Raw genomic sequence first — 19004 nt, 5'->3', positions numbered from 1 at the left:
TCCTGCCACTCCATAATAATACCAAGATGTTAAAAGAAAATGTAAGTACTGGATATAAAAGATCACTCATGCGAGAAAAAAAAGAACATTCTACAAACACCAAATCTTCAGCCACACCAGCTATAAAAATGCCAAATAAAATGAAAGGTTTTAATTTTCATCAAGCAAATAAGTCTTTAAATGACAATATCAGTGTTGGTGAGTATATGATAAAAGAATCTTTTGGGCTATTCTGTCAGTAAGAAGATATATTTAGGAAAGTAGTTTTACAATGTATCTTTGTGTATTTAAAATAGCTTCTGTATTTTAATAATCCTAATAATTCAATAATCCTTAGGAAAAATGAGAAATTAAAAAAAGAGGGTATTAATAACAATGTCAAAAATTAGAAAAGTTAAATATATGGAAATACATTGATGGCATTTAAAATATCTGTGCTAATTTTTTATTAGACAGGGAAATACTATAGAATATTAGATGAAAATCATATTATATAAAATATAAATAAAATGACATCTCTGTTTTCACATTAAGTATATATACACTTAAGTATACACATGAAAACACACATGCACATATAAATATTTATAATTTTATGTATGGGTGTGGATAAACATCTGGAAGAAAACAGGTCAAACTATTTTCAGTGGTGCAAATAATTTTGTATTTTGTTCGACTTGGGTCTTCATCATAGTCACTACTTATAATAATAAACATAAATACATTGTGCTACCTGGAAAATAGCTTGAAATTATGGTTGAATTAAGACCCAGTGAAGGAAAGAGGGAAGGGTTAAAGGACAGAAACTGGAATCAAATTATAAGTATTTCTGCAAAATGTATGTCTGCCTGGGTATGTGTGTACACGCACAGGAATTGGATTACGTCAAAGATATTTAGTTTTTCTAACCTTTCTTCATCTATTTTTTTCACAAATGAAGCATGCAGAATAACCTTTCAAAATCAACTGTAGTTTATACAGGTGTGACATTACCTTTCCAAAACAAGTAACTGGTTATATGACCTCACAAAGAGAAGATCATTACTTTTTCATGAAAACAGTTTACTTATAGGGTTTTATTGACTGACTTGAATGTATGACAGGCACAGACATAGATTCACTCAAATACCCTCTGTCACTCTTCAGGGCATTACCTCAGTGTCAGGCAAATCCTCCAGCTCCTAGTATGAGCATTTAAAGCCATGAAACTCAATGCAGCCATGTATCTTAGATTTATTCTTCTCTCCTCTTGTTTTATTTTTCATTTTTTATGGGACTGAGGTTTGAAGTCTGTAATTCATGCCACACTTCCAGTCCACTTTACCGAGGCTACTTTAAAGATGGGGTCTCACCATCTATTTGCTGGACTGAAACCACAATCCTCCCACTCTCAGCCTCCAAAGTATCTAGGATTACAGACATGAGCCACAGTACCTGGTTCTTCTCTTCTTTTTCTTGTCCCTCTCCTTCCTGTCTCATGGAGAAACACACACACACACAGGCACATACACACGCATACACAAACACACACGTACTCAGAATCATCATCACACATCAGCATTTGATTTCATCACAAGTGAAGAAACAATAATTACTCTCCATGTTATGAGTGAGGAAACAGAACCAGAGCAGTCATCAACTTGCCCCTGCTTGGATTGCAGGCTAATGGTGGGAACAGACCAGGTCATCTGGCTTCAGGCCTGTGTGACACTGACTTCATAGGAAACATATCAACATTTAACAGAATTTACAGCACAGTCAAAAACTGCTCATTTTTATGAGAGTAACTTGTGCTTGCTTTCTTTTGTTTTTCTTAAATAGACCTTGAACTTGCAATCCTCCGCCTTAGCTTCTCAAGTGTTGGAATTACAGGTGTGCACCACCATGCCCAGCTAAGGGAGCAGAACTTTTCCCATGCTAAACAACTTTTATGTACTTGAAACCTAATAGTGTTTTTAAGCTGGGAGCTGGTGGTTCATGCCTGTAAATCCTAGCTACTCAGCAGGAGGAGGAGATCAGGTGGGTCATGGTTTGAAGCCAGCCTGGGCAAATAGTTCGTGAGACACTATCTTAAAAAAGAATCACAAAAAGAGGGCTGGTGGAGTGGCTCAAGGTGTAGGCACTGAGTTCAAGCTCCAGTACCATAGGGGAAAAAAGTTTTTAAGTAAAGTTAACAACTGGTTCTCTTAGACTAACTTCAGTGGGTAGAGCTTTGGCAGGACTTTAGCTTCTCAATGTTGTAAGGAAAGACTGACCACTGAGGAGTGGGCTGGGAGTCATCAGTCTCTTTCTTCTTCCCTCCCATGACTCAGGAAGCAACCAGCTTGGCCCAATCTATGGCCACACTTCTGTAACGACAGGAAGTCTGCTGGATGACCACCACTGGCACTCTGTGGTCATCGAGCGGCAGGGACGGACAATTAACCTCACCCTGGACAGGGCCATGCAGCACTTCCGCACCAACGGAGAGTTTGACTACCTAGACTTGGACTATGAGGTACGCATGACAGCGTGGTGGCCTGAGTCTCAGGTGTCATTGTGTGCTGTTGTTGATCACAAACCTGCCTATACCATTTTCATTTTCTTCTCCAGAGGGGGTAACTTATGTCTTTAAACCTAAGTTATGCATATATACGAATACATGTATAGGTACAGATATTATACATTTCTTAATTTCAAATTTCTTAATCATGGATACTTGAGTATTTTTAAAATTATAGTAACAAACTAATAATTTGAAGAGAGGGACTATGCTATCAGGGCCATTTAATAAGATCAGAATAAATTTAAGTTGTAATATTTCTAGTGATGTATTGATCAGCTTTGTATTATTGCAATGAATACCCAAGGCAACTAACTATATAAAGAAAAAAAGGTTATTCAGTTCATAGTGTCAGAAGTTCAAAGTCTAAGATCAAGTGATCTGATTGATTTGGCCTTCGCTGAGGGTATATATGGTAGAACTTCATGGCACGAGAGAATGTGGGAACAAATGGTCAACCCTGAACTGAAACTGAGACTAATAGAGAGAGACCAGAGTCCTTCAGTCCCTTTTGAAGACACCCCCAATGACCTCAGTGCTTCCCACCAAGCTCTACCTCTCAAAGATCCACAGCACCGTCTAATACCCCCACTTTGAGGCCAAATTCTTTCCATATGGAGTCTCGCCATCTAAATATTAACAATTGGTAGCTAATTATATTACCTATTCCTTTATACAGAAGGATGTCTTATATTTATTACAAAGTATTAAATAAGAAATCCTCATTTCTGGTTTATGTTTTCTTTTATGAATCCAGAATATAGACATATCTTTAGATAAGTTCCATTTTATTAGCTATAATTGTCACAAAATAAATGGAGTAAAATACAGACTATTTTGGAGATTGTCCATAAATAAAGATATGTTTTGTGTTTAAAACAACCATAGATTAAAAATAACCAGTGATTACCTTGGTGTGGGATATGTATATACTCATAACATTCTAGGAGATATATTAGATTTTTTTCAATAAATTATTTGGAGGACAAGTTAACCTTAAGCTGTCTATCAAAACTATTTATAGTATATGGAGATAAAATTCTTTAAGAAGATATTCATTATAGATATTCATATATCTTCATATATATGAAGATATTCATATTTCATTTTATCAATGAAAAAAGAAGATAACACTAGGTGTACAAATGCACCAAAGCACTAAAATAAGAATGAAATATTATTCAGCCAAAGTTTCCATACTTTCTTAGTTCATGGAGCCCTGAGTGTTTTGATTTTTCTATAGCAGTACTAGGCTAACAGGTCCAAATAAATATTATGTCCTAATAATTTGGTAACCACTTGAAGAAAGTGAAAATATATTTTTATTTCATTCTCAAATAACAGTATAATTATTTAGCAATGGAATGAGTGTACTTTCCCTGGACACCTTCTCAGATTTTGGAGTCAAATTTAACATTGCCATTGTCATTTACTTTTTCATTTTTTACTATATATTATACTCTGTTTTTAATCAAAGAGACAACTATAAGCCCAACCTCATAAAGACTAGAAATCATGATGAGGAATGCAGCACAATCTAACATTGGACTAATAAGACCCTCAAGTATACATTTTATACAGTATCCAAGGGATGTTAAGTGTTGTGATTCCTTTAAAATTTTTAAATATATTGTGGCACCCCTAGGAGTTTGGTGTGCCACCTTTGTGTTCCTGGGCCATCAGACTGAGAATGTAGATATATATGTGCTCATTTATGTGTGCTCCTTATATCTCTACAAAATATTTAAGAATGCAGAATATGCTTGCCATACTGTAATATTAGTGAAAAAATTAGAATTCATGGATCCTTTGTTATCTTCCTTATATGTTCAAATAGTTTCTAAGTTTTTGTACAATATTGATGTATTACATATATTCCTAGATAGAAAGTTATATATGCTCTATAAACCGTGATGGAGACTTTATTAACATTAAATAAATTTAAGGTTACTCATAAATAATTACCAACTAAATATATCCAATATGAAATGATTTTGAAAGAATGTGAAAATCTAAGAAATTTCTATAAGTAGTGCAAGCCTTGGCTCTTATAACTTAAGTCCCACTGCATGAGAGAACTCGAAGATGAATTATTCATCCTGCATTAAGAAACTTTGAAGTGCTGTAGAAGAGGTGAGCAATCCTGGCACATTAGCAATGGGCAAACACAATTCCAATTTTCAAAAAACAGAATTAAAAATGTGAGGTCGTAAACCCCGTTGAGTTTGTGATGAGGTCTATGAATATTCATGCTCACAGCACTTTCTATACATGGTCACCATTTTTATGGGCACTTTGAAACTCGCCTTTCACAATACCATGTTTGGCAACCTCAGTTGTAGAAAAAATGCCTGAGACATATTTGATAGAGAAAGACACTAGGGAGAAATTTAAATTTACTGAGAAAGAATAAGGATAGACTTGTTATTTCTCTTTGTAATGCTACTGGCTGGCCACTCTCCTAGATATGGTGGCCATTGGCCCGAGCTATAAGGAAAGTGGTTGAGCCCATCTTTGTATTCCTGTACATTTATCTTAATGTAAAGTATCTACCTTTGTTTATTTGTTTAAAGAAAGCAAGACTATGTTAGAGTCAGTCTCTCAGTGTGTTCCTCATGTCTCTTTTGCATTCATGTAGCAACCAGACTCAAACCTCATATGCTGAATGAAACTTAGCCTCAACCCCCAGATAATACAAATTAAAACCGACATACTGAAGTATTTTAAGTATAGCCTACAAAAAGAAACCAGGTCCTCTTTGTTGCACAAAGACTAAAGATGCTGTGTTCTGCTTCCCTGAAATCACACTGGTTCTGTTCTTCCAGAATGGTCCAAGGGCACAGGGATGTGCCCCTTCCATGGTAAAAGGAGAGCAATGCACTGATTTTTAACATTCCTTGATTATCATGATGTAAATACCCACCATGTTTATTTCATGCTACCAACTTGACAACATTGAGCAAGGAGTTGGAAACAGGGACCCATTAACACACCATTATCTAGTACATACATGAAAGGCACACAGTAAGTGTGAAAACTTCATACCAGACAGTAGATGTAGAGATGAATTCAGAGTAGATATTAATTTTCTCTTTAATGTCATTTAACTTGAACCTTATATAATTTGAGTTTCAGTGATGGCTCTGTTTAAAGTCATTTCTCATAAGCTAGTATGAGCAGGATTCAGTATAGCACTAACACAGGTAGATCAAGTGGACCCATCACCATTCCCAGAGATGTACACTTAGAAAGAAGCAGGGTGTATATCTTTACACCGCTGACATCTATCAATGTGTAAATCCTCTCTATGGTCATATTATACCACCAAGGGGGTCAGTCACAATTTGCTGTCACGCTGCTAGCTACATGGTAGCCTGGAGTGGGTGTGTGATATACAGATTTCCTTTGCTTCTTTTTTCTCCTCTGAACCTATTAAACCAAAGGGAAGGACAATAAATTGGTATGTGGCCTGCGCCCTGTCTGTACTTCAGTGAAACGCTAGGAGATACTACTTTGAGTATTTTAAACTATTGTTTTTTGCAATACAGCTCTGCTGTGGAAAGGGGAATGACTCTCCCTTGTCCATCATAAAACCATAAACTGACAAGGATTATAAAGAAAATCAGTCACATAGGTTCTAGTAGTATTGGAAGCCTGGGTTTGAATCTCTTTTTGACTCTTATTGGCTATATGACAATGGGTAATTCATATTCCCCAAATAAAATATGAAAATAATATTATATCTCTCCTAGGGTTATGTGAGGAAGCAACAGGACATAATAGAAAGAAATTTACATGTATGTGCATGTATCCTAACTGATATATATTATATGTGTATACACATATACACACACACACACACACTTATACACACACATTCATGTAGGTACTGCATATCCCAAAAGAAAGTGGGAGAAAGCATATTCAAAGGTACCTTGGAGTCACTGTCATAATTTTCAAGAACTTTGTAGCCAGTAAAATTGTGAATGAAATATTGTTCGTAAGATTCTCACGAGAGCTGCACAAACTTGACTTTAATTGGACAACAGCAGCAATTTTTTACTGTCAGAATAATTAGAATATCCAAAAATATTTTCTGGTACACCTACTTCCTTTTACAAATCACAATACATACCTAAAAATAGCATGTGACTACCTGTGATTATATGATTATTTATAAAAGGAATTGAGGTTAGAACCCACTGACTTGTTAGAATCTGCTAACTTGGGCCTGTGATGCACCTTCAGTGGTCACATAGGCCTACAGTTTATTGAAAGCAGAACAACTATGAGGCGTATTTGTATCCTCTTTCCAAAGAAAAATCAAAGTTCAAAGTTAGAGAAACCATGCGCACAGAGAGGTGGAGCACTGCCTTAAACTTAGTACTGAGTAACAGTACTAAAAATATGATGCTGTATGTCATCAGGCATAGATTTTATTAGTACCCATTGTTGAAAAAGTTGATAAAAGAAAGTGCGAACAGGAAATACAACAGTCAATTTTAGTTTCAATAATTATTACCATTGGTATCAGATACAATATATGACACCTAATAAAGTCATTTCAGTGTAACTTGAAAATATTTTCCCAATAATTCTATCATTTTAGAATACTCTATTTTTCCCTTTGTAGTTTTGTAATACTTTTTTATTATGTGTTTTTTTATTTTTTCTCAACTTTCTTCTTTTCTCCCCATAAATGAACTCAGTGGCCAATGATATATATTCAACTAACCAAGATTAATAGTAACTAATTTTATTTTAAGTGAGGCTTTTTTAAAAATGCTATATTATATGCCATCGTTAATTTGTCTTTTGTCCCCAAAACTAATTAAACATTCAAATGCCATGACACCAAATAATGGTACATCATTTACTCAGGAACCTCGTACCACAAAGCCTCTAGTCTTGTTTCAATTATGAAGTTCTGACTTTTTAAATATGTCTCAAATATGGCTTTTATTTCTAAAAATATGACCAGACAATTGATAATGATAACATTGAAATAAAGGAAAAATGACATCTGAGTTATGTGTCTTAGATTTATTTACTAATACACTATTAGTAAAGGTCATCCCTAGTAACACAGATACTGAGTGTAATCAATGATATATGTATTTAATACTATAATTATATAAATTGATGAAAGATATATGGAAAAATATACATCTCCTATAATCAGTAGTATACAAAGGAACACATTAAAATAATGGCCACATTCCTTAAGATTCAAAAGACCTGCTTGAGTGCCGGTGGCTCACCTCTGAAATCCTAGCTACTTGGGAGGCTAGATCAGGAAGATAATGGCTCAAGGTCAGCCCCGGCAAATAGTCCACAAGACCCTATTTCCAAACTAATCAGACTTAAAGATGGACTGGTGGTATGGTTCAAGCATTAGGGTGACTGCTTTGCAAGCATGAAGATTGGTCCTGCCAAAAAAGAAGGAAGGAAAGAAGGAAGAAAGGAAGGAAGGATGAAGGAAGGAAGGAAGGAGTGGAGGGAAAGAGGGAGGGAGAAAGAGAGGGAGAAGGGAAGGGAAAGAGGGAGGGGAAAAGGAAAGAAGGAAGAAAGAAGGAAGGAAGGAAGCAAGGAAGGAAGGAAGGAAGGAAAGAAAGAAAGGAAGAAAGAACTTACAAAATCTTCAAGTTTATACTGCTCAACTTACAGCCCCCAAGTCTTAAGAAGTGCCTAACCAGTATGTTAATGGTATTTATTAGCTATTTTTGTACTCAAAACAAGTCTAGTAAATTTTTGACTACAGAAAGTTTACAAAAAATAAACATGTTATTTCTTGCTTTGGCCTGCAGTTTTATCAATTCATTAGTCCTGGTTATCCTGAGACTTCTAGCAGCTTTATTGATAATACATCTTTGAATAATAAACATGAAAAATGTATTTGTAAAATTACTTGATAGAGGAAATTTGCTGGATAAAATCTTTTAAAACATTCTCAGGAAAATTCATAAAATGCCTTTGGGGTAGCAAAAACATGAGGGATGGTTGCTATTTTATTGTTCAAGTTATAACCTAATTACCAGAATCAATGATTCCATATATACTTCAATAAAAACATAATGTAATATGCAAAGATTTTTGTAGGAAAAACATTATAATGTCTATATATTTTGATTGAAGTAAATATACCTGACCTTGACTCTGTTCATAATTTTTTTAGTTTATTTTACTACAGTGTTAATGTTCATACTTAATTGTTTTTCTCAAAGATAACCTTTGGAGGCATACCTTTCTCTGGCAAGCCAAGCTCCAGTAGTAGGAAGAATTTCAAAGGTTGCATGGAAAGCGTTAACTACAATGGCATCAACATCACTGACCTTGCCAGAAGGAAGAAATTAGAACCATCAAATGTGGTAATAACTTGAATTCTGCCAAATATTGCTCTATTAAAAACTCAAAAGAACTTTTTTGACTTTGTGGGGTATTAAACAACAAGCATCAAATCATAGCATTTTTTATTCTGTTTGTATTGAGTTTAATAATGCAAAATAAATGTTACTTACCCAACATTGTATGGATACCTGATATACTCTTAGAATAGATAATTCCCTTTGAGTTAAACTAGCTTGAAATATATGATAGGTTTCCTTCAATCAGGGCACAGAGTCTTAGAGTCTGGGTTTCTGGGCTACCTTTAAACTTTAGCACACATTTCATCCTGGCAGACTCATATGGCAGTATCATATTTTCAAATGTCTAATTAAGTATGCTCATTTTTCTTCTTTATGGCTTTAATATTTTAAAGATTCTTAAACTAGGAACTTTATGATACTCACTTTTCTGCTTCTAAATATGATTTGTTAAAGAGTGTAAATAAATACCCTTTTGTTTCAGCTTGAACCATACTCAATATTATTCAAGCAAATAAAGTTTGTCATTGGGTGGCAAAAATGTGCCATAAAAGCTCAAGGTGGTTTTCTTTTGGCTCTTGAGTAAGCTGGATCCAGTTCCCATTAGACTTCAGGGAGAAGAGCAAGAATGAGAGGATGCCCTGGCATTTATACCTTCCCATGTCACTGCTGAGTATTCCTCAGAGGTATTAACTTAAACATTCAAATAGAGGCTCCCTATGGTTCTGCATGACCAGAAGCTGTTTCAACCCAGTCATGCTGTGTCATCTCAGAAGTGCCCAGGGTTCGAGAGAGCCACACATTCAAAAGTCACTGAAATAGTTAATATCACAAGTGCTCGCACTGTGTTTTGAAAGAACTTGGAGAGTCTTTTTGCCTCAAATTTGAGCCTATGGTTAAAAATGACCACAAAAAAAAAAAAAGATTGGAAAAGTGAAAAGTGAATTTCCTTAAATGAGTAAACACAGTTCATGTTGGAAATAAAAACCTATAAAATAGACTACACCACTAACATTTTCCTTAAGAATAATAAGGAGTTTATACTAATCAGTAAAAATTGAACCATGATGAAATTTTCTCATAAAGTATATTAACCATAGTGAAAAATAGCAATATCTTCATTTGTAGGCAACAGGTACTACATTATTACCTGTATTATTATTATTATTACAGGTATTACACGTAATTGTGGTAATCTGAGAGCAATACTGCAAGAAAAAATAGAAACATTTTGTAGATGTGAGCATTAAGATTTAACCTGGAATAATAACTTTCCAAGGTAACTGTGAATGATGGGTATAAATTCTGGACTCACAATATGTGACTTCCAAATATATAGTGTTCTCCCACACTATGTTATTTCTGAAATGCAAAGATACAGAATCAAAATCATCTGAATAATGTTGCCATTATTTGTACCCTTTAAGAAGAAAGAAAGTCTGATTTCTGCCCAATCCTCATTTTTGGTTCTGAGATGTCACCATTCTGTACACAAACTGCAGAGCATTGTACTCTGGGAACTCATTCCCAAATTAACTTTAACCTCAAAGTGTGTTATGTTTATAAATCCTTTTTCAAAGAGGGGCAGCCAAAATATTTTATAAAGCATAATGATCTATAAATATAGTCTGTCTTCAATAATTGTATGGGCAGACATAGAATAATAGAATAAACTTTTGCAACAAAATATACACAGCTACTGAAAATTTTAGGTAGAGTGGAAAAAAATAGAACATTTTGCAAGCAGCCCTATAGAGTCAAATGTTTCTATAAGAAATTTGCTTTCCACATGTGAGGTATTGATATTTCAGTGAAATTCAGTCAAGCACTCAGCTGATCCCCTCTTGCCACACCTCCAAGTCCTCAGCTTCAGAGTCAGTACCATTACCCAGGAAGAGTCTACTTTTGCTGAGAGATGATGCCCACAACACAGGCATGCAATCAATGATGACATCTTAGTTATTAGGCATAGGCAGTTCTTTGCCTTAGTAAAAACATCTATTAAGAAACGATCTGCAAAAGTGCGGAGCAAATTTAATTTGAATATTAACTGAGAAAGACAACCTGCATTAAATTCAATGGCTAATATGCTGAACTGAATCAGGGATATATCACAGTATTGTAATATATACACAAAATATTGTATATATGCATCATGAACATAATATTTACAAACATATATACATATATGCATATATATATATATATAAACGTGAGAAAGAGAGAACTGATGAAGACGTTATAAAATTACATTCCTTAAAATATGACAGGATCAAAATGTGGGAAACCAATGCAGATTTTCAAATCTTTAAAGGGAAGTTACTTAGATGCTAGAAAATATTATTCAGTGTATATAAATTGTAAATCAAACTTACATGTTTATACCAAAATGCATTTATTTTACTTGTTCTATAAGATTCAATGTATTTTGATATAAACTCACTTCATGAGGATTTAAATAGGGTTTTGAGTTGGATAATAAAATAATCTGAAATAATCACAGTGACAATAATGTCCAGTTATCAATATTAATTCACCTGTATTAGCTAAGCAGATAAAACCCAAGGATATTTTTCCTAAAATACCAGTTTAACGTACAGTAGGCAAATAGCCCTCATTCCCGGAGACCTGAGTTAGTCATGTGTTAATGAGACGAGCTTAGGCTGCAGCGGAGGGCAGGGCACAGCTCGCATTGGCCTGTGTTTGACCAGCAGCAGCACTGCTGTCTTCAGAAGGCCCCGTGGTCCCCACTGAAGGCCAAGGCACAGGCATACACACTGCATCCTATGTTTGGCCCATCACATCAGACTGACAGGAGGCCAACACTGTGATAGGGTTGCTTGTCACATCCTCAGTCAGCTGACCAGCTGCTGTGAGATGATGGGCCTAACACTCCCAGGAGATTGGCTAGGATGCATCCATTCATGTGCTGTGATGCTGCATGTTAAGCTGGGCACAGGCTCAGTCTCTCAATATTCGTAGAACTGTCACTCTGCCAACAGTCTTGCATGAATGTTTATTTTATTCCTTTTTTCCTCAAAGGATGCCTCTCTTTTTTGTAGGGAAATTTGAGTTTCTCTTGTTTGGAGCCCTACACAGTGCCTGTATTCTTTAATGCTACAAGTTACCTGGAGGTGCCGGGACGTCTTAACCAGGACCTGTTGTCAGTCAGTTTCCAGTTCAGGACTTGGAACCCCAATGGCCTTCTGCTCTTCAGTCACTTTGCAGATAACTTGGGCAGCGTGGAGATTGACCTCACAGAGAGCAAAGTGGGTGCGCACATCAACATCACGCAGACCAAGATGAGCCAAATTGACATTTCCTCAGGTCAGTGAAATCTATCAGACAATTGCTTTTGAAGCTATTATTTTCATTCCCAAAGATAAAGTTTCCCTGTGTTTTGTTCTGCTTTGTTTTATTGGTGTTCCAGGCCTATGATTGTACTTTAATTCAGATTTCTGAGACACTCGCTTGGTTGGACAGTGTACTAATTGAATAAGGAAAACAGAAAATTACTGAAAGGGTGAGATGGGGTCAAGGAAGAAAGGTTGTTGAGATTTGACTAAAAGCAACAAAATCGTCAAATCCATTAAACATGTTATTTTATATTAATAGACAAATTTCTGGTCTTCTAAGTATAAAGAATGCTTGTAATAACATAGCACTAGCTGGTGCTTTGATTTATGGACACTAGAATACCTTTTACTGTTACTAACAAAATGATATTCATTGGATTATAAGTTTATAGGAATATTGAACTGCCTGAATCATAACTGCAAAGTGATCCTGCTAAAATTATGTGAATTGTCAGCAAAAAGTAAGAAGAGGGTAATGCAAGGTGAAATGAAAAAATGCATATAGCAACTGAGGGTCCCTTGACTTGAATAAATAGGGTACTTTTTAAACTTGGCACTGTAGTGATAGGGTAAACTAAGGCTAAGGTAACATTGCTGGTTGAGACTTAGTGTTGGAATATTGTTTGATTAATGTGATTTAAGGATGATTGATAGTGCAAACTAAGGTGCTATGCATGAAGAAAAATTTGGAACAAGGTGGGATTGATAAATAGCAAAAATTTTCATTCAATTTTCCCAGGTATTCTTTGCAACAGTCTCATTTAGTTGGTGAAGAACAGTGAATAGGATACAGAAAGAAAACCAACATTTACTGAGTTTATATTACAGATAGATATACCATGTACCGAGAGAGGAGGCCATGGCAGAGAGCAAAGGTATATTACTGCAGGTTCTGATTTCTAAATATGCCACATTTCCTCCTGGTCTGCTAGGCACACACTGGACACTATTTCTAACTCATTGTATTATTCTGTCCACCTCATTTCCTGCCTAGGCTTGAAGCTCCTTAAGAGCAGAAACCCTGATTTTTTTTCTTTCTCTAGCTTTTATAACAGCATTAGAAGAGGTACCTTAAGAATGTTTGTCAAGTTCGATGCTGTTGTCCTTTGAATCAATCACAGTGCATGTCCTGCTGAAGGATGTTCATTTTCTTATAAAATGGACTTTGTGTTTCTGTATGTGGACTGTAACTGAAAAGGATTCAAGGAAGATATAAGAACTGTTCTGCCAGAAGTGTATCTGGATTATTGAAATCTAAAGCTACTGTGAAATACCTTGATACTCACTTTCTCTGTTTTTGTTTTGCTTTTTCCCTGAATGTTCAGTCAGAATGATTGAGAAACCATATTTTGTCATTTCTTTCCTGTATAAGCTCACCTGGGGAGATTTACAAAGTAGAAAATATCTGTAAAGATCAAAATAAGATAAAACAAATAGACATAAAAGATTTACACAGTTGAAAAGCTCCCTACTGTTAGGATTAAAGGTTTTTTCCTAATAACTAAACATATAAAACATTAATACAAAAGCCTCCCTCCTGCCATTTTCTGAGCAAACCCAACTTGCTGGCAGGTTTCCATGTGACTAGAACCACTATTTTTGAAATGATATGATTTTGAACATAGAGATTAATAAGCATTTATTAATTTGATTTAATTTAGGACTCCAAGATATCCTTATCTAATTTAAACTGTGTTTTAAATAAACAAAAGAAATAATAAACAAATGAATCAAATATGTGAAAACTAATTCACCTTTAAGATTTGCCTAAGGATGATGAAAATAGACTTTAGAATATTTGTCAATTTAGTAGATCTGTGTAAACTAAAGGAAACTGATAGGAAATCTAAACATTTCTAAAGTCTACTCTTAGATGGTCTCATTGTTTCAAATATGTTTCTCTTGTACACATAGTAGAAATGTTAACTCATTAGTTAACAATGCTCACATTGGAGAAAGATTAGTATAAACAGATAGGAACACATCTATTTAAAAATGCAGCATTTTATATTCATCCATTCATTCCTAATATGCATATGGAGTTCATAGAAGACAATTTCATCTGCTTTCAGGAAAATCAATTAAATAAATACCAATTCAAGTAACAACACTGAGAAAATACTTTGCCCAAGACACTGTTTGCTTTAACAAAAGGAAATATATGTATATTGTGTGTATTTGCTCTTACCAACATGAACATTGAAGAGCACTAATATGTTTTACTTGTCTTTGGAAACACCTTGGTCTCGAGAATATTGAAAATGCCAAAAATATAAAAGAGGAAAATATCTACTGGTAACATTTTGTTGAATACACACAAAGTACAGCACTGAAAGGTCCATAGAGACTATCAGGTATTCTTTGGATACACTTGTAACTTGGTCTTGACTTTCAGTTAACATGATCTTTGTTGCAAGATGAAGGTAACACAATTGATATAAAACCTTTGGTTCTGTCTTGGGTGACATTGTCCTCAGTGATTAATGTGAGAAAATCTTATAAAAAGAGAATATTCAATGCGTCTCTCACATGCTTTCTTGGCACCTTTCCCTTAAAGTTGAGATTTCTTTTCAATCACCTCATTAGTCATTGACAGGAGACTCAACTTACTAAATTTAGTCAAACACTAAGTAAACTTGAGTTTGCAGAGTGAGTCTTCTTTCTCTGAAAATATTTTCTAAGCTGCAAAATCAATTTAAAAGTTATACCATATTTCTTTTTTTAGAGCAGAACTTAATGATGTGAGAATACTTATTTATGCACTACTTTTAGGAATAAGTGGTAAAGGGATTTAAAAAAATACCAGGAACTAGGAAGGGTCTAAGATCAGCAGCCATTCCCTTGGGAAAAGGAGACCTAGAGTTAAGCTTTCTGAACAGTTTTTGATCAAAACATGGTAAGGAGAAGTCGTATGTCCCACCCAATGCCTACTGACACAATGTTTCATAAAATAAAATTTAACTTGGTATTTTAAATGCACTGTGCTAATTTTGATATTTTCTTTTATTAACTCATTAGAAACATTGACATGACTCCCTGCAATGATTTCAGGCCCTAAAAACAGTTTGGCAAGCACTGACATAAACATTTTTTCTTCTTATTTGAAGAGTTGGAATTTTTTAAATTTCTAGTTGACTGAGGTTATTTTCTCTGTTATTCCATTTGGAAAACTAAATGGGTCTTCTAGTAATATTTTAAGGTTATAATGGAATAGGCATTAATATGTGTTACTAACTGGTGTACAACAAAAAAGAACTACCAACCCTCTAGAGAAGGTTTTTATTACAAAATGATTCAATTTTATGCACTAAATGTAACAACTATTTAGAACAATACAATGTTGTGGTGTGCCCATTTTAATAAGGTACTAAGCGTGCAATTCAGCAAAGACATAATGGAAAGAAGTGATTTCTATTAATGACTTCTCTCACATTTCGGAAAAATATATCAATTTCCATCCATGCATAAACAAAGCCTTTTGGAAAAGTCATTCTTAATATGCCCTCTCCTGTACCAATACTTTGGCTAAGCTGGAGTATTTGAGCCTGCTTGCTTTGTTTACGTGGATTTTGCTTCAGTTTTGAATGGTGGTCCATCATCCACACTGCCTAAGAAACCTGAACTCATCAAAGATCATCTTGCTGGTATTTTCATCTCCAAAGAAAATCTTTTGTGGCCTTATTTGATTTCCTTTTCCCTTTAATAAAATTTCTTTGGAAATCTTTGAGTTCCAGCTGGGTATGTTGGGGGAAGTAGATGTGTGGTTGGTTGGTGTGCGGTCAGAGAGTACCCTGGGAAATAAATATGGTTAAGCTCCCAGTTCAGCCTGGGCAGATGTATTTGCTTGGCACTCTGTATCCTAAACAATAGAAAACCCCTTCTCTTGATTCTGTGAACATTTAAAAAAGTTAGCTGGGCATGGTGGTTCACATCTGTAATCCCAGCACTCAGGCTGCTGGGGCAGAAGGATCATGACTTTGAGGCCAGCCCAAGACCCTGTCTCAACAAAACAAAGTGATATAAACAAGAAGTAATCAGTACACTAATTTTTATAAAAGAATTAATTCATACCAGTTTCCAAAGTTCAGTGGTAACTTGTATGGTGAGATGCCCTTTCCTTCTCTTTTAGGATAGCGTTTTGGGCTTTAATTGTCTACTGGGAAGTGGTTTTACCACTCTGATTTCAACCTTCTGACACTGCTTCACGATTCCTTAAACAAATGTCCCAAACTCAAAAGCTAAATAATGTATAACAAGACATTACTTTGCATATTTCAAATGTTTAGTAATTCAAATATTTAATAATTCAACTATTTAGCAATGCTTATTCAAGTTTAAGTCACAAATATTAGAATCCTTAAAAATGTTGTTCCCTTTAATGAATTACATTTGGGTCATTTTTCTTCTTAAAAATAAAGAAGTACACAGAGATATTTACCTGGGCATGTTTGCAATAATAAAAGTAATTCAAAATGAACAAGTGTCCTTATGTGGAGTACTATTATATCAATATTAATCAAATAACATTACACACCATGGGAAAATACAGTACCGTGCGTAAGAGTGTTACAAAGCTGTAGGGGCTGGCATGGCAGTAAACACCCACAAAGGCCAGCTTGGGCAAGACTCTGTTTCCAAAACCAAAACAAAACAAAGTAGTAAGCAGGATATGGCTCTGATGTTATTTTATGAATATATTGTTAGCTAGAAGAAGAGAAGAAAACAAATCTGAATAATATTAATGGTGGTTACCTATAATTGGGGGCGTCATCAGTCCATTTTATTCATTTCTTAATACATTTTTCCTAATATCTCAATTTTCATAGTTAACATCAATTATTGTTAAAAATAAGTATACTATAAAATAGTTGGGAATACAATTATATTTCTGAAAAGTACAATGCTTACCATTATGAGAAGAAATAATATAGAGTAAGTTCCCTACTTATTCAGAAGCGAATGAAGTCAATTTTTAAGAAGTTTGACCTTAAACAATAAGCCCCAACTTCATTTCCTTAGCAGTGTTTAAATAATAAGCAGAAAATTTTACATTCAAATGAAGAAATTTGAGCATTGCATCTGTAGCCTCTTATTTTAAAATAGGCATAACTAAGTTTGAACAAATGCCACATCTTCCATGTAATTTTTAAACTATTTTTCAACATAGATAGACACGTACACATATGAAGGCATTTTCCCTTAAACTATTGGCAGCATTCAGGAAACAACATGTTTATTTTTCTCTCTTAATGGTATATCGATGATCAAATGTCTTTGTATCCAAATAATCTATGAAATATAATTCTGCACAAAAGTGGCTAAACATTGAGTTTTAGCTTTTCCTTCTTTTTGATGAGCTTATAAGGCTTCTAAGAAGCTCCAACAAAACTCCAAACTATCATTTTCAGATGCTGAAGATAAAATGTAGCTCTAGAATCTGGAAGGGAAGACAGAACCGAAGAAAGGTTGATTGACAGAGCACTATGCTCCTTGTAATTAGAATCCTAGGATACATTTCTAGATCTATAGAGGTAGATATTCTTGGATATATGCACAACACATTGTGCTGAATTTATTATCCCAAATTCACAAATAGTCTTGCAATGAGAGCCACAGGGTACCAGATTGAAAGCATTTGAGTGAATGGTATGTTGCCCCTGGGTAGCTTCACCCAGCTTACTTTTATTATATTTCTATTCCCACAGTGGCTGTACTCTCACCATGCGAGTCGAATGGAAATCTACTTTTAATTATACTTCAGTGCATGCTGGTGCACTTTTCACAATAGGTGCATTATATTCCAAGATGAAAGAGAGAAAGTAAAAAAGGCTTGAGGGTAGTTTTGCAATATTAGGTATTGACTTATTCTTTAGGAAGCAAAAGGGAGTCTTTAATTTGTAATCATACTCCAGGATACCACATAAATTCTACTTTCTATGGTATTTCTGGGGCTTTAAAATGTCCTTTGCCTTTTTCAGGGAAGATGAATAAAACATGATTATATATGTGTGTGTGTATGTCTGATAATTTTTAAAAATCGCACAGAGGATAAAATTTTAGTAAACTTTGATGGGTAAAACAGAGGTAAAAACAATTGGAACCAGGCCATGTTTTAGAAGTTTTAGTTTATTATACAAATAACTAATAAAAAAGAAAAGTAATGTATCCCTAGTAAAACTATGGAATTAAAAAAAATCAACAAAGAGCATATCCCAGAAACTCCAAAGTTAGTATACACAGGTACGCAACTGAAAGGGCTTCCAAAACAAGAACACAGAAAGGCACAGAAGCAAATGAAGATTTCCTTAAAATGCTTTCTTCTCTCCTTTCCATTAAGATATAAGGTCTGAAACTTTGTCAACTGATAAGAACTGTTGGTGAACTTGAAAAACACAGATATATATAAAGGAAAGATATCTAAGTCATATTTAGGTATTTTCCTATTAAGTATGTAGTTTTTCTTTCAAAGAATATCAAAATACATAGTGTGTGAGCCTGAAACAATCAGGGGTTATTGATCTCAATAAACAGAACAAAAAGGGAAGCCTTTGGATTGGAATCTCCATAACCCTGCTCTCCACTGCCCTCTTAACTGGTGAACCTCACTACCCCAGAGCAATTCACTTGACTAGGAAATTCAGACTGTGACATAGTAGCATCTGTAATCATTGACCATGTTTCATGAATTTTAAATAATTTGTGAAGAATGTAGGCTGATTGAGTTATCTGTTGCTTGGTTAT

The 19004-nt window shown here is 34.7% G+C and overlaps 1 protein-coding gene across 1 annotated transcript in view; it reads left to right on the top strand.

Moving 5' to 3' along the window:
- The window catches only part of Cntnap2 (contactin associated protein 2), a 1948854-nt gene that overhangs the window by 851658 nt on the left and 1078192 nt on the right, over positions 1-19004 (top strand). The window contains exons 6-8 of the mRNA XM_074061335.1: positions 2313-2497; positions 8767-8910; positions 11970-12234. Coding sequence (XP_073917436.1) covers positions 2313-2497; positions 8767-8910; positions 11970-12234 — 594 coding nt within the window. The remainder of the gene's footprint in view (positions 1-2312; positions 2498-8766; positions 8911-11969; positions 12235-19004) is intronic.

Source organism: Castor canadensis, chromosome 2 (assembly GCF_047511655.1).
Source record: "Castor canadensis chromosome 2, mCasCan1.hap1v2, whole genome shotgun sequence".
NCBI lineage: Eukaryota > Metazoa > Chordata > Mammalia > Rodentia > Castoridae > Castor > Castor canadensis.
The sequence above is the reverse complement of the archived record's forward strand: the minus strand, read 5'-3'. Positions and strand labels throughout refer to the sequence as shown.